The sequence below is a fragment of the Seriola dumerili genome, unplaced genomic scaffold (assembly GCF_002260705.1).
Source record: "Seriola dumerili isolate Sdu_G_001 unplaced genomic scaffold, Sdu_1.0 BDQW01000081.1, whole genome shotgun sequence".
Taxonomy (NCBI): Eukaryota; Metazoa; Chordata; class Actinopteri; order Carangiformes; family Carangidae; genus Seriola; species Seriola dumerili.
The window spans coordinates 3062777-3076039 of NW_019174336.1; the positions used below are offsets into that span (position 1 = coordinate 3062777).

At 40.5% G+C, this 13263-nt stretch overlaps 1 protein-coding gene across 1 annotated transcript in view; it reads left to right on the plus strand.

Annotated features, from left to right (window-relative positions):
* The first annotated feature begins 8255 nt into the window (after window positions 1-8255).
* The window catches only part of onecut2 (one cut homeobox 2), a 36147-nt gene continuing 31139 nt past the window's right edge, over window positions 8256-13263 (plus strand). Inside the window, exon 1 of the mRNA XM_022744605.1 lies at window positions 8256-9483. Within this exon, the coding sequence (XP_022600326.1) occupies window positions 8256-9483 (1228 nt within the window). The remainder of the gene's footprint in view (window positions 9484-13263) is intronic.

Below are 13263 nucleotides of genomic sequence, written 5' to 3' on the forward strand. Positions count from 1 at the left end.
TAAAAACACTATTATCTTTTCTTCTCTAAAATATCTATGTCTAGATTTATTTATGGAACTATAAATTTGCATGCTGTTCCTACATATCTTTGTATTTCTTTAAAGTATGTAGATATAAAATACATTTCTATGTCATCCCCTCATATTTATACAGATCCCTGTGTAATCATGTTAATTACAGTGTCCATATTTACTGCACTTACCCACAACTCTTTTGTCTTTTGCATCCATAAAATCTAAAAATGTCTTTTTCTCTGCGGTGCCTTTTCATATTTCTACAACTCTTCTTCTATGGTATGTATGTGTCTTCATAAAGCTCTATTTTTTCCCCCATATATTTAAATATACATATATCTTCTCTTACAATTATCTCTATAAATATGCTTTATAGAATCTCAGTATTTCTCTGTTTAAATAATATATACACAATACCTGTATTATCTTCCAATAAACTCCAGAATATCCCTCTGTATATTTCTACGTCTCTGTTCCTCCTTTCTACACACTTTTGTGTATCCTTTCCATATGTCCATTTAACTATACTTGTATGTATCTCTTTAAAGCACAATTCAATGCTTTTATCTATTACATATTAATAGTTTCTCCCTCATCCTATAGCATCATAAATCTCCACAAACTGCATCTATTTCCCTAAATAATCACTACATAAAAATATGATTTGTAAAGGTATAAATATCTATCGCTCTACATCTTCCTATATATAAATCCCATAATATCAGTACACATTGTAGAATGTTACTTTCATTTATCTCCATCAAACTCTGCATATTTCTTTCTCTATTATTTATAAATTTAGGACACGACAGATACATAATCTGTCTAAATCTGTCTGTATTCTCTCTATTTCTGCATGTCTCTTCCTCCCAGCTCATCAACATGTCGTTTATATTTAACACCAAATATGGCTGCCATCAAACACCAAAACACACTGAACAGGACTCACCAGCAGCTAACCACTGCAGGAGGAGGAGGAGGAGGAAGAGGAGGAGGAGGTGGAAGAGTTTACAGCCGGACAGATGGACCCCCATCCAAAAAACTGCTGGGTCATTTAGAGAGAGAGAGAGAGAGAGAGAGAGAGAGAGGGAGGATGACACTGGTTATATTGAGAGAAAAGAGAGAGAGAGAGTCAGTGGGACAGATGCGAGGCAAAGCGGAGCAGTGTTTGTCACTAACGCTATGGATTAGCATGTGGTCTCCAGCACAAAGCTGCAGATCAATACTGCTGCTCTGTACACAGCAGATGGCCCAGGACAGAGAGAGAGAGAGAGAGAGAGAGAGAGAGAGAGAGAGGGAGAGAGAGGACAGACCTGAGAGGAGGAAGCAGGAGGAGGAAACGTCCTGATCAACCTGCAGCTTTGTTCACATTTTACAAGCTGCCGCTCTCTTTCAGCCACAGCAAACACAGCTCACCAGGAAGCAGCAGAGGAACCTGCTCCTCTGCCTCTCCCGCTTTTCTCTTCAAAGCTGTTTCACACGTTGCAACATGGGTTCCATTCTTTCTGACAATTTTCTATTTAGATTTTGATGCATCTGATGAAGTTAACTGTCTTGCTTGAATTGTGTTTCTCAGTTTGTCTTTCAGGAGGTTGAGTGAAGCCCACGCTTTAACATTACATGAGTCTTGTGCAGTAAAAGCACACTGATGTTGAAAAACTTTACCGAAAGGTACTTTTTTCTCTTTTTTTTTTATTAAATGGTGCAAAATATTCATACAGATTTTTAACAGTAGCTTCAATGATATTTGTAGATAATAAAAAAAACACCTGAATAAAAGAATAATGCACAGATTTAAGAGCGCAGCTGCTTTTCCTCATCCTATATTTAGCTTACAGCAAATCTTTAAAATGTCTTTATCTTTAAAATTTAAAAAAAAAAAAACTTTAAAATGTCACAAATTTGAACTGTTAAACTGATAAGAAAAATCAACCATTATTTTCAAATTATGCACAATATGTTAACAATAAGAATCAATTTGAAAACAATGTGGTCATTATTGTACATTTTTTCCCAGTGGTTTTTAACACTTAACAACTGCAGTGTTTGTTATCATCGTAATTTAAAATTTGAAATATGAAATTTGAACACAACCAGAGGGAATTACGAAAACTGCAGCTTGAAAGAAAATGTAATTCTACAAAATAAAACGCATAGCATTCCTGACAGCTTGCAATTTGCGGACAATTTGCAGGAATCAGCAAATATAAGCTGACAAATACAGATCATACCAGCGGTGACACAACAGCATGACCCTGAACAGAGCGCAGATACACAGGCTAATGATTGTCTCAGCAGACAGTCAGTCAGTCAGTTAATCTGCCACTGTACTGTGATGCCACTGATGCCTGCAAACAACCGACTGACCTTTACCTCCACGTTCACTATCCACTTTTCAAACAAAAATGTCATCAGGCCCAAATAAATGAATGTACTCAGCATGTCACATCATGATCGTGTCACAAAAAATTCCAAGAAAGAAACGATGATAAAATGTGAATTCAGATAAATTAAAGCAAAGACCAGTGTAATGGATTTGAGGGAATAATGGCACTTGGTATAATTACATGCATGTTTCTTTTGTTATTGTCTATTTTAAATTATTTGTAAACTGTTTTGAGACACTTCTCTGTTTTGTTCTTGCCTTCATGTCACATAAACAGAATAAATCCACCATGGATGTTTCCCACTGACAGGTATTGAATGTGATGTGTCCCATAGACTTCCACTGGTGTCCAAAAAATGACTAGAAACACATCAGTGAACCACACTGTTGCACTGAGTCATACGTTCCTTCATTACCATAAACACACACTGCTGTTTATTTAGAGTCAATCGCACATACACTCACTAAATCCACTAAATGTGGATTAATCCGCCACTGAAAATAGTTCTCAGTAACGACACTATTTCCTTCTGTGTCTGTTTTATTTGATAAAAAACTAAAGCGGGCAGCTGCTTTAGTAAATTACTGAGCTTTTAATGAAAATAAATAAACCTCATTACATCATCATAAAGGACGTGTTGTGTTTTCTCCAATAAATGAATATTAGACGACAGAGTTAATAAATAAGTAATAATTCTTATTTCCACTAGCAATTCCTGTCTCTTTCTCTCCCTTTGTGTGTGTGTGTGTGTGTGTGTGTGTGTGTGTGTGTGTGTGTGTGTGTGTGTGTGTGTGTGAGCGTGTGTGTGTGTGTGTGTGTGTATTGATTCGTTTACAGCCTGTCAGTCGTGTCTCTCAGCCTCTCAGTGTTTGCAGCCGTTGGACAGTTGACCTGTTATAACACTGAGAACAGTTACAGTGACTTTATGGGGAAAGCTTTCGGGAAACTTTGAGGCCTTGATAGCGAGCTTGTAGCAAAGACTCATGGGAGTTGTAGTTGTTAGATACTAGTAAGAATGATTTGGGTTTTAATCTTTGATAAAATGACAAAAAGATGAAAGTTCAACAATCAGACCCTCGTTTATAAACTCAAGCATGTTTCCAAATGATTGAATAAATCCTCAACGAGGGGGCGGAGCTTTAGTCAATGCCAGGCAGTGATGTCAGTGTTTTGTTTACACCACCGTATTGACTCCAAACTCTATCACTTCCTCCTCTGTCTCCTCTTCCTCCTCCTCCTCCTCCTCCTCCTCCTGCAGATGCTCCTTTACAGTCTTCCTCCCCCGTCTCCTGCCCCCCCCCCAAATTACTGTGTCACTCCTCCTCATCCTCCTCTCCTCTCTGCTGTCCGTCTCCTCTTCCACCGCCTCATCTCATCTTCCTCCTCCTCCTCCTCCTTCTCACACTCTTTCACTTTGTTATTTTTCTTCCTCATCCTCCTATACCTCCCAGTCCTTCACTCTGCCCCTCCTTTTCTTCTTCTTTTTCACCCATATGCAAATGTAATATATGTATGTACTGTATATATGTATATGTATATGTAAATTTCCCTCCATTAAATATATGTATATACATCTAAAACTTAAATATCAAACCAAAGAATTTCATATATTGACATATATGCCTGGTGTATACAAATATGTATTGTAGACATATGACATAAGATGTACGATACGATATATATTAAAGTTATATCCTTAGCAAATATGTTATACCATATATATATTTATATATTAAATATAAACTTATATCTACATATATCCACAGGATGTATACATGTAATAATAATACTTCAACTTATATACTTTATAAGTACTTATACTTCATAAAGTATTATAACAACAGCATCTCGATAGAGGGACTGTATGTCATATATTACACTTCTGTATGGGCTCCCTCTCTCTGCATTGAGGAATGTCAGGTGGAACATCAAATGGCAGTCGCCTCTCCAATCAGCTTCCAGACAGACAGACAGACAGACAGACAGACAGACAGACAGACAGACAGACAGACAGACAGACAGACAGACAGACAGACAGGTCTTCCCTCAGCAGACCCCCTGCCTATCTCTCTGACAGCTGATCAAAAGGAGAAAATGGGTCAGGCTTCTGTTCTTCTGTCCTTAATTACACAACAGTCTTTAAACAAAGCAACATCTGCCCAACTACCCATCCCTGCTCCTCCTCCCCATCTCTTCCTCTTCCATCTCCTCCACCTCCTTCTCTCCTTTACGCATCCCCTCATCCACCGTCTCATCATTCAGGCACAGTCAATTGTGTAACACTTTACTTGACACAGTGCACAATTTAACAATCATTTTCCAAGACATTTCCTGGAAAGAGCTGCGAAATTTGGTAGGGGATGGTGTTTACAGAGTTCAGCTAGGTTCACTTCCAATTAATTAATTACAAATAACTGCTCGCATATAACCTAGAGTCAGCGCACAGCAGGTCGGCTGAACAGGCAAAAACACACTTCAGTATGTGCTGAGGCTGATTGTGTGTACATTACACACTAGGTGGAATTATTAGTTATTTAATGTAAAATAAGTCTCTAATTGTTTTTTTTTTCTTGTTGTTGTCTTTAACCTTAATATTTTATGATGATGGATGAGTGAATGAAAGGGAGCCTGTGAGAGAGGCAGACAGAGTTATTTAGCAGCCATTTGTCCTTGGAAGTGTAATGAATTGTAAAGTGAACAGGCTACAGGCCATAATGCTCTTTCGGTGCAGCTCCCAGGCTCATCACTCCGCCCAGAGACTGTCGATAGCGTCCCAACATGCACCGACACATCGCTGCAGTGTACACTACACAGCTGCAAACATCTGTCCAGCACCACACACACACACACACACACACACACACACACACACACAACAGTCTGAACTCTGTGCTCTGTATGTTGTATCGCGTCATGAGATGCCGTGGTATCTTCTGTCATGTCACATCATAACATGTTGTATCCTCCATGTGTGTATGTATTTACATTTTTGATTTACTTCAATTTATGAAACAGCTTGAATTGACTTTACTAATAATCTAAGTGATGACAGGTGGGGAATGGCGATTTATTTAGCTATTTATTTTAATTTATATTTTTTCTTTCTCCCTTGTTTTGTTGTCTTTTCATGTTTTGTAATTATTTTTTATATTATTTTGTTTATTATTAAGTAACTTTCCTTCATTCTGTAATTTTCTCTCATTGCCTGCTTGTGGGTGGAGCTGGGAGGGCTCTCAATATCTCATCAGAACACTTGACTGTACTTGTACAATACTTTGCATATGTTTCGCCCCTCCGGTAATATGTCATTTTATGTTGTTACTTCCTTATTTATGCAATTCAAAACAGTTGTGACATGCCATGTTATTAGCATGTTGTGTTGTGCCATGTCATATGCATTGCTTCATCTTACATCACATAATGTCACAGTTCATGTCATGTAATGTGACATTATGTCCTGACATTAGTCGTCATGCCTTGTCTTTTCATGTTGTGTTATGCCATGTCATCATATGTTATATTCTCCCACGTCATGTCACATTGTCATGTGACGCATCACACTGCTAGATATGTCACGTCATACTATACTGCATCATCAAGTCATGTATAGTCACATTATCTTATTTCAGTATTATATCAGTACATTTCCCATCATATTATTAGATGGTGTTTCATTTCATTTTATAGTGTCATGTCACGTGACATCAAACTATGACACACCATCTCATGATAATATACCATGCTATGATATCATATGTCATGTTATGATACTGTGTCATCCTATATTATATGCAACCTGTCACGTTGCATCACGTCAGGCTGTGTTGTGTCACTGTTAATGTGAGATACACTACTGGTCTGGACCACTGATGTCCACTATTTGATGAGTTTCACTTTCTATTTGTCCTCAAGTTGCATTCGAGTGCTGTGGGGAAGTCCAACATTAAACACGAATGACACAGACAGTTGGAAGCTGGCACTTTGTGACGAATAAGAAAAGGGAAATGTCCTTAGTGCTGGGGAAGGTTCAGGTCGTCTGTCACATTAGTCCTGGTTTCATCATGCGTTTGTTATGTGTTGTTTCCTGTCACCTCAACAATCAGAGGCAGCAGGTGATGAGAGGTGAGATGAGATCAAATTTTAATGATCCCTGTGGGCAAATGGCTTCCCTGCAGGAGCAGCAGAGGACAACAAAAAGCAGCATCCTCAGTTTGCTGCAAAGAATTCACAGATTAACGATGGATTGTGTCTTTTTCAGTGAACGAGAATATCTGCAGGATGTAAATGTGCATCACTGACTCTCCACGCAGACACTGCAGGATGCCTTCAGCCTCCTGGCCGTCTGCATAAAGGCTTAATTAATTTCACATTCATTTCCCTCTGACCCCCATAAGTAGACTGCAAATTTTTCCTCACACCTTTTTCCGCAGCATGAACATAACAACTCCCTACAGGAATTTTACAGCAAAATTATATGAATATTAATGATTGTTGTGAATTTTCAGTAGCTGATCATTTTCTATATTTCCTTTGAATTTCAAAAATAAAAACATTGAAATAAACTGCCTTTCTTTTTCTTTTTTCTCAGTTGTTTTATTGATTAAATGATTTATATTAAAGGATTTAAAAAAAAAATGGGATAACTTTGATCAATTTCGATGGAGGACACCTTGAGCGTCTTGCTTTCAAGGCTGTACGTGCCACAAATGTCTATAAAATACGACAGAGAATCGATCCATTCTGTAGCTTTTGATCATCACATAATCTTCAAAAGCAAATTGTAGATATTAAGATTGACACTTAAAGGACTTCACATCCATGTTTGTCTTAAAAACAAATGGTCATACTCAGTGGCTGATGAAGATCATGTGATATGTTCAAAAGCACCAGAACAGCTACTAAATGCACTGGGGACATGATACTGCTGTTTCTGATGAGAAGAATAAACTGTGAAACTCAGATTAGCTACAGAAATACTTTGATTGATCCCATTCAGATTTGACCAGTAACAACAGGAGAAATCAGTATTTATATGCACAGAATGAATTTTCCTTTCAAAACCAAGAAGAGATTCAAACAAGGACACATTGAACGGCGTGTGTATGGCACACTCACGTGGTGCCATACACATGGTATAAATCTTTATGGTGATATCACAGAAATATTATAGGAAAGAATGTTAATAACTCCAATGTGAATTTATAAAACTATCAATTAGAAATAAGGATAATATAGGAGAAAATAAAATGACTAATATGATCGCTTTACACTCACATTTTAGTTATATTAACAGAATATTATAAATACTGTACAATAATGATGTTTCATTCAAATCCCACCCGGAGCATCTTCACTGTCCACGCCGCTGCATCCATCAAAGACGTTGATTGGCCAGCCGGTCCGGGAGCCACGCCCTCCCTATCCCTGCCGGCCACTCTAATTGGTCCGCTGCCCCATCAGTCAGGAGGGTGCAGCCCCTCCATCCGAGCCCGCTTCTCCCCCTCCTCCTCACGCAGCACGTTGGGTTGAGCGGTCGGCTAGGGGACCGTGGACAGCTCCCGTCTGAGGAGCAGAGTAACGCAAGAGGAGGAGAGGGCTGGATATGGGGGAGCCACCGCACAGGCCCGTATGATCGAGATAAAAACACTTTTTTCATGTGCACACACCGGGGAAAATACACAAAGACACGGAGCTGGAGAGGCCTTAGGAGGACGGGGAAACAACCGAGGGAGTGAAGGAAGAGGGGGAATACGACTACTGACCCATCCCGGCGCATCAGGGGAGAAGCGGCGAGAGAAAGGAGGAGAAGGAGAGATAATTCCGCTCGACCTGATGGACTGAGAGGACAGATGAATGAAGACTGCCTACACTAACGCCTATAGATGCCTGGCCAAGGATCTGGACGCTTACGCCATGAACACGGACATGACAATGGACGGCATTGGCAGCCTGCATGGCGGGGTGGCGGTGAGCTCCGTGGCCCCTGATGCTGAGCTGATGACCGGCCACAGCCCGCACCACGGCCGCGGGAGCTCGGTAGCAGCGGGGGGACACGGGGCGGCGGCGGCTGCAGCGGCGGCGGCGGCGTCCACCCTGCGGATACACCAGGACCTGGCCGCCGCCGCCGCGTCATCCCGCTCCGCCATGGTGTCAGGCATGGCCACGATACTGGACGGCAGCGGGGAGTACCGGCCGGAGCTGTCCCTGCCGCTGCACCACGCCATGAGCGTGCCCTGCGACACGTCCTCTCCCGGGATGGGGATGAGCGGCACCTACACCACCTTAACCCCGCTGCAGCCGCTGCCCCCCATCTCCACCGTGTCGGACAAGTTTCACCACCATCACCATCACCACCACCACCAGCGGCTCTCCGGGAACGTGAGCGGGAGCTTCACCCTGATGCGGGACGAGCGGGGACTACCGGGCATGAACAACCTCTACAGCCCGTACCACAAGGACCACATGTCCGGGATGGGTCAGAGTCTGTCCCCGGTGCTGGGCAACGGCCTGGGTTCCATACACAACACCCAACAGGGTCTCCACAATTACGGCACGGCAACGCACGGAGGCCACGACAAGATGCTGAACTTCGACGCGCACCACACCGCCTCCATGCTGGCCAGAGGGGACCACCACCAGCACCGAGGCCTCGGTGGCCCGGCGGGCGGGATGATGCCGCACCTGAACGGGATGCACCACCCGGGGCACCCGGCTGCCTCCTCGGCGGGTCACCACCCCCACTCCCACCTCCAGTCTCCATCCCACGGGCCCGTGTTGGCTTCCACCCGGGAAAGACCGCCCTCCTCCTCGGGGACGCAGGGGGGGAACAGTTCGGGGCAGCTGGAAGAAATCAACACCAAGGAGGTAGCGCAGAGGATCACGGCGGAGCTGAAAAGGTACAGCATCCCCCAGGCCATCTTCGCCCAGAGGGTGCTGTGCCGCTCCCAGGGGACCCTGTCGGACCTGCTGAGGAACCCCAAACCCTGGAGTAAACTAAAGTCAGGCCGGGAGACCTTCAGGAGGATGTGGAAGTGGCTGCAGGAGCCCGAGTTTCAGAGGATGTCGGCCCTCAGACTGGCAGGTAAGAGCAGAAATACCTCTCTGCCGGGCTGGTGTTGTGGTTTACTTTGTGCCTCTGGACAAGAAAAGGAATTTAAACTTACCACAGAAAAAAACAAAACCATTTTTCCCCACAGTCACTAATTTTCTTTGGTCTCTCCACCTTTCTCTGGCTTTGTTTTGGCGCTTCCTCGTGTTTCCTCTTCTCCAATTTAGGTGAATGAAATTTATTTAGAATCACTGGTGTTATGATTACCATTATTGATCAATAACAAAAAGAGATCGATACGAAATGACAAGGTCATGGGATTTCCCTCCAACAGTCCCCCCTCTCTCTCTCTCTCTCTGCTCTGTGCACTAACCCATATTTTATTTTCATGTCCTGCTCACAGCACATTTCACTCACACCACTTCACTATCCTGCTCTTAATTGCTCTTCATTAAAGACTTAAAATAAAGCGTGAAGATGTTAGGAGAAAAACATTTTAAAAGGGAGGAAAAATAGGAAAGATTAGATTTGGGGGATTTTGCACAGAATTGAAGGATTAATCCATTTAACATTAAAGCTGTTTGTTGTTTTTGGATGAATTAAATCACTGGGATACAGTGTTTATTCTCAGTGTTGTGTTTTTACTTAAGGGACTGCATTATCCAGCTGGTGTTATTACTGCCATTAGCCCCTCAACGGCTCATCGTATTATGGCATGATCAGGGAGAGAGGTGAGAGAAAGCATTCAGAGATGGCCGCAGGAGCGTTTCTGATTGATTGCGAGGAGCTTGAAGTGATCAGAAAGCTGTGACACAAACATGAAGGTTTGTAGCATCAGTGGGTCTGGTGCCCCCTCTAGTGAGGGACTTGGTTTCTGTCCCAACAACATGCCTCTATTGTCTGCAGGGGACAGCAGCAGCAGCAGCAAAATAAAAAAGGATCAGGTGGCTCTTAAGGATCAGGTTGAGAGTGGATTATATGGAGCCCAGGCCATTGGCCATTTTGCAGGAATATTGTAACATAAAGAGTTTAATGTTGTTGTTTGTCATTTAGTTTTTATCATATGTGATGTTTTTTTGATGCAGATTTTAAAATCTGCAGGTGATTAATGAAGCTTTCATTTCACATCGTCTGTAAAAGGCACAAGTGAAAAAAGAGCATTTGCACTCATCAGATTTATTATGAGACTTTAACCAGTGTGAAAGAATTTGTTTTCATCTTCAGCTCTTTTCTGACAGCACCATTTAAATAAATCTGCTGTTAATGTGAAGCAGCGTAAAAAGATAACATGAGTTCAGTAAACGCTGTTTCCAGTTTGTGACTTTCCCGGCGTTGTATCAACGGGCCTAAATTGAGTGAATTTCAGCGTGGTGTCCATGTTTCCTTTCACATTGTTTCCCCCTTTTGTTTTCAACTTATACTTACTGTCAAGCTCAGCATCCTGCACAGTATAAATACAATATCAGTTCAATTTCATGTCAGTTTTTCTTTATTCACTGTCCTGCTGCCTTTGTGTAGTTTCCGCTGCATGTGCATATACATAGATATATATATATATATAAAAAAACAAATCATTCAGTGACACAGAAGATTAAAAACAAAAGCTTAATTAAAATAATAAAAAAAAGGGTCATCTGATAAGCAGAGGGAAGAGTGTGAGGGAAGTGTATAGTCAAAAACAGTGAAGCATGTGTTGAATAATCTTCTTGCATTAACAGGCCTATTGTTGGATTGTTGGATAAAATCTCTTTTGCTTTGTCAAATTATTTATTTATTTTAAAAACGAGGGGAAATGTTCTCAATCACCACCAGAACGTTGACAGTGGTGGACAGTGATTTCAGTTACCGTTAGTTCTAAAACTTCTGGATGTGTGTAGGCCCAGGTGGAATTAGAGCCTTGGGATCACTGGGAATATCACGATCAAAACTGTTTTCCAGTTTGAGGCAAACAGCAGACTGAGCAACTTTGCTTCAGTGTATTTTATTGATTGAGGGAAAATGGTTCAAAACTTGAGACTCCAAAGCAAAATGAAATAATCTGTTAAAATAGAGCATCGCAACATTGTGTACGTATGTGAGTCTGGTTGTCAGGAACCAACGAACAGTTATTATGGGCAGACACACAGGAGGCCATGCACATGAGATTGTTGTGGGAAAATGTACGTACAGTGGCTGTGGTGGGGTCGGTTCTGTGTTGTACAAGTCCAAAAGTACATGGAGGTGCTGGAATAAATATTACATTTATATCTAGTTATTTATTTCTTTGAATAAAATGAGGACTATCAAATAATGCTGTCAAACAGTAACTAGCAGTGTTCATTTCCTCAAAGATAGTGTGAAACAAACAGTGAAGAGCGAGAATAATGTAAAGTGAGAAATCCACTTGACTTCCCCTTTCATGTTACTGTTCAGTGAAAACCACGTATCTCTGTGTGTGATCTGGAGTCTAGTTTTCAGATAAACAGGTGGGTTGAATGCCAACGTCTTTGGCTAAAAAAAAAAAAAAACTTCTATAAGCCACCAAATGACCCTAAAATATAAGTTTTCACGAAGCTTGAAATAGATATAAAAACAAGAATTTGTTTAGGCTCCATTTTATACATGGATGTTGGAGATACATGGTTTTCATTGGACTGTGTATTACCGCAATTATGACTCATGCAGAGTAGAGGCTGACTGTACAGCTACAGTTGGTAAAAGACTTCCATTATCACACTGTGATATTTTTTATATTGAATATTAAATTATTTTTTTACATATTTTCAGGCAGCAATAACACAGTCCTGTGGTGTGTTAATATGGTATCACAATAAAAGCAATTAACCATTAGTATTATATACAAATGTATGAATAAATATCCTGTATATACATTTTAAACAAAACATACACATCAAAATGACAGCATACAAAAATGTAAAATCTAAAGTATATAAAAATATATTAAAAAATGTAATGATGATTTACTGGACACAACGTGAAGTTTAACATGTACCATGCCATTCCTAAAATATTCCTAAATGGAGAGTTATTGTGTGTGTCTTGATTTTAATGACTATAATACTAACCTTAGAAACGACCTGACTCATGTTGTCATTGTATTTCATAAAGTATCAATAATTTTGCTGCTATAAGATAAAAACTTTATTGATCCTCAGGAAGGAAATGTAGCATTTCAGCAGCACAAGAAACAGATGAGAGACCGGAGAGGGAGAGAGTGGTAGAAAAGTGTGGCCTATAAAAAACAAATATCTGACAGAGTAGATACTGATACAGTATTTTACACAGAATATACACCAATCAGCCACAACATTGCGACAGGTAACTGGTTTCTAAGAGTTCATTCTGAACCATTAGTAATTTGATTTAAAAACGTAATTTGTAGTTTCAAATTATTTTCCACGGCTTCATGGCTTCACTCAGTCAAAGAACACACAGATCAGTCACAACATTAAAACCACTCAGCTGTTTTAATGTTGTGGCTGATCAGTGCACCGTTGTATAAATGGATTTTACAGCTAATTTACAAAGTGTATTCCCTATAATATTTGATTTAGGGAGATTTAAAATGTCACTGAAATAACTGTAATAATTCTAAAATGACCAACTCATCATTTCTTACTTTGTATTCAGTGTTACTCTCAGTATTAATTGATCTAATGTGTCTCCTTTATTTTCTATTTAGTGAATAAAACAAACAGCACTATTTTTACTTAATATATAATATTCCCAAATTATTCCTAAAATAACTATAATAACTGTTTTTGTTTTTATGGCATCACAGACAGAACTCTATAATAGTCCTTCATTTTACCA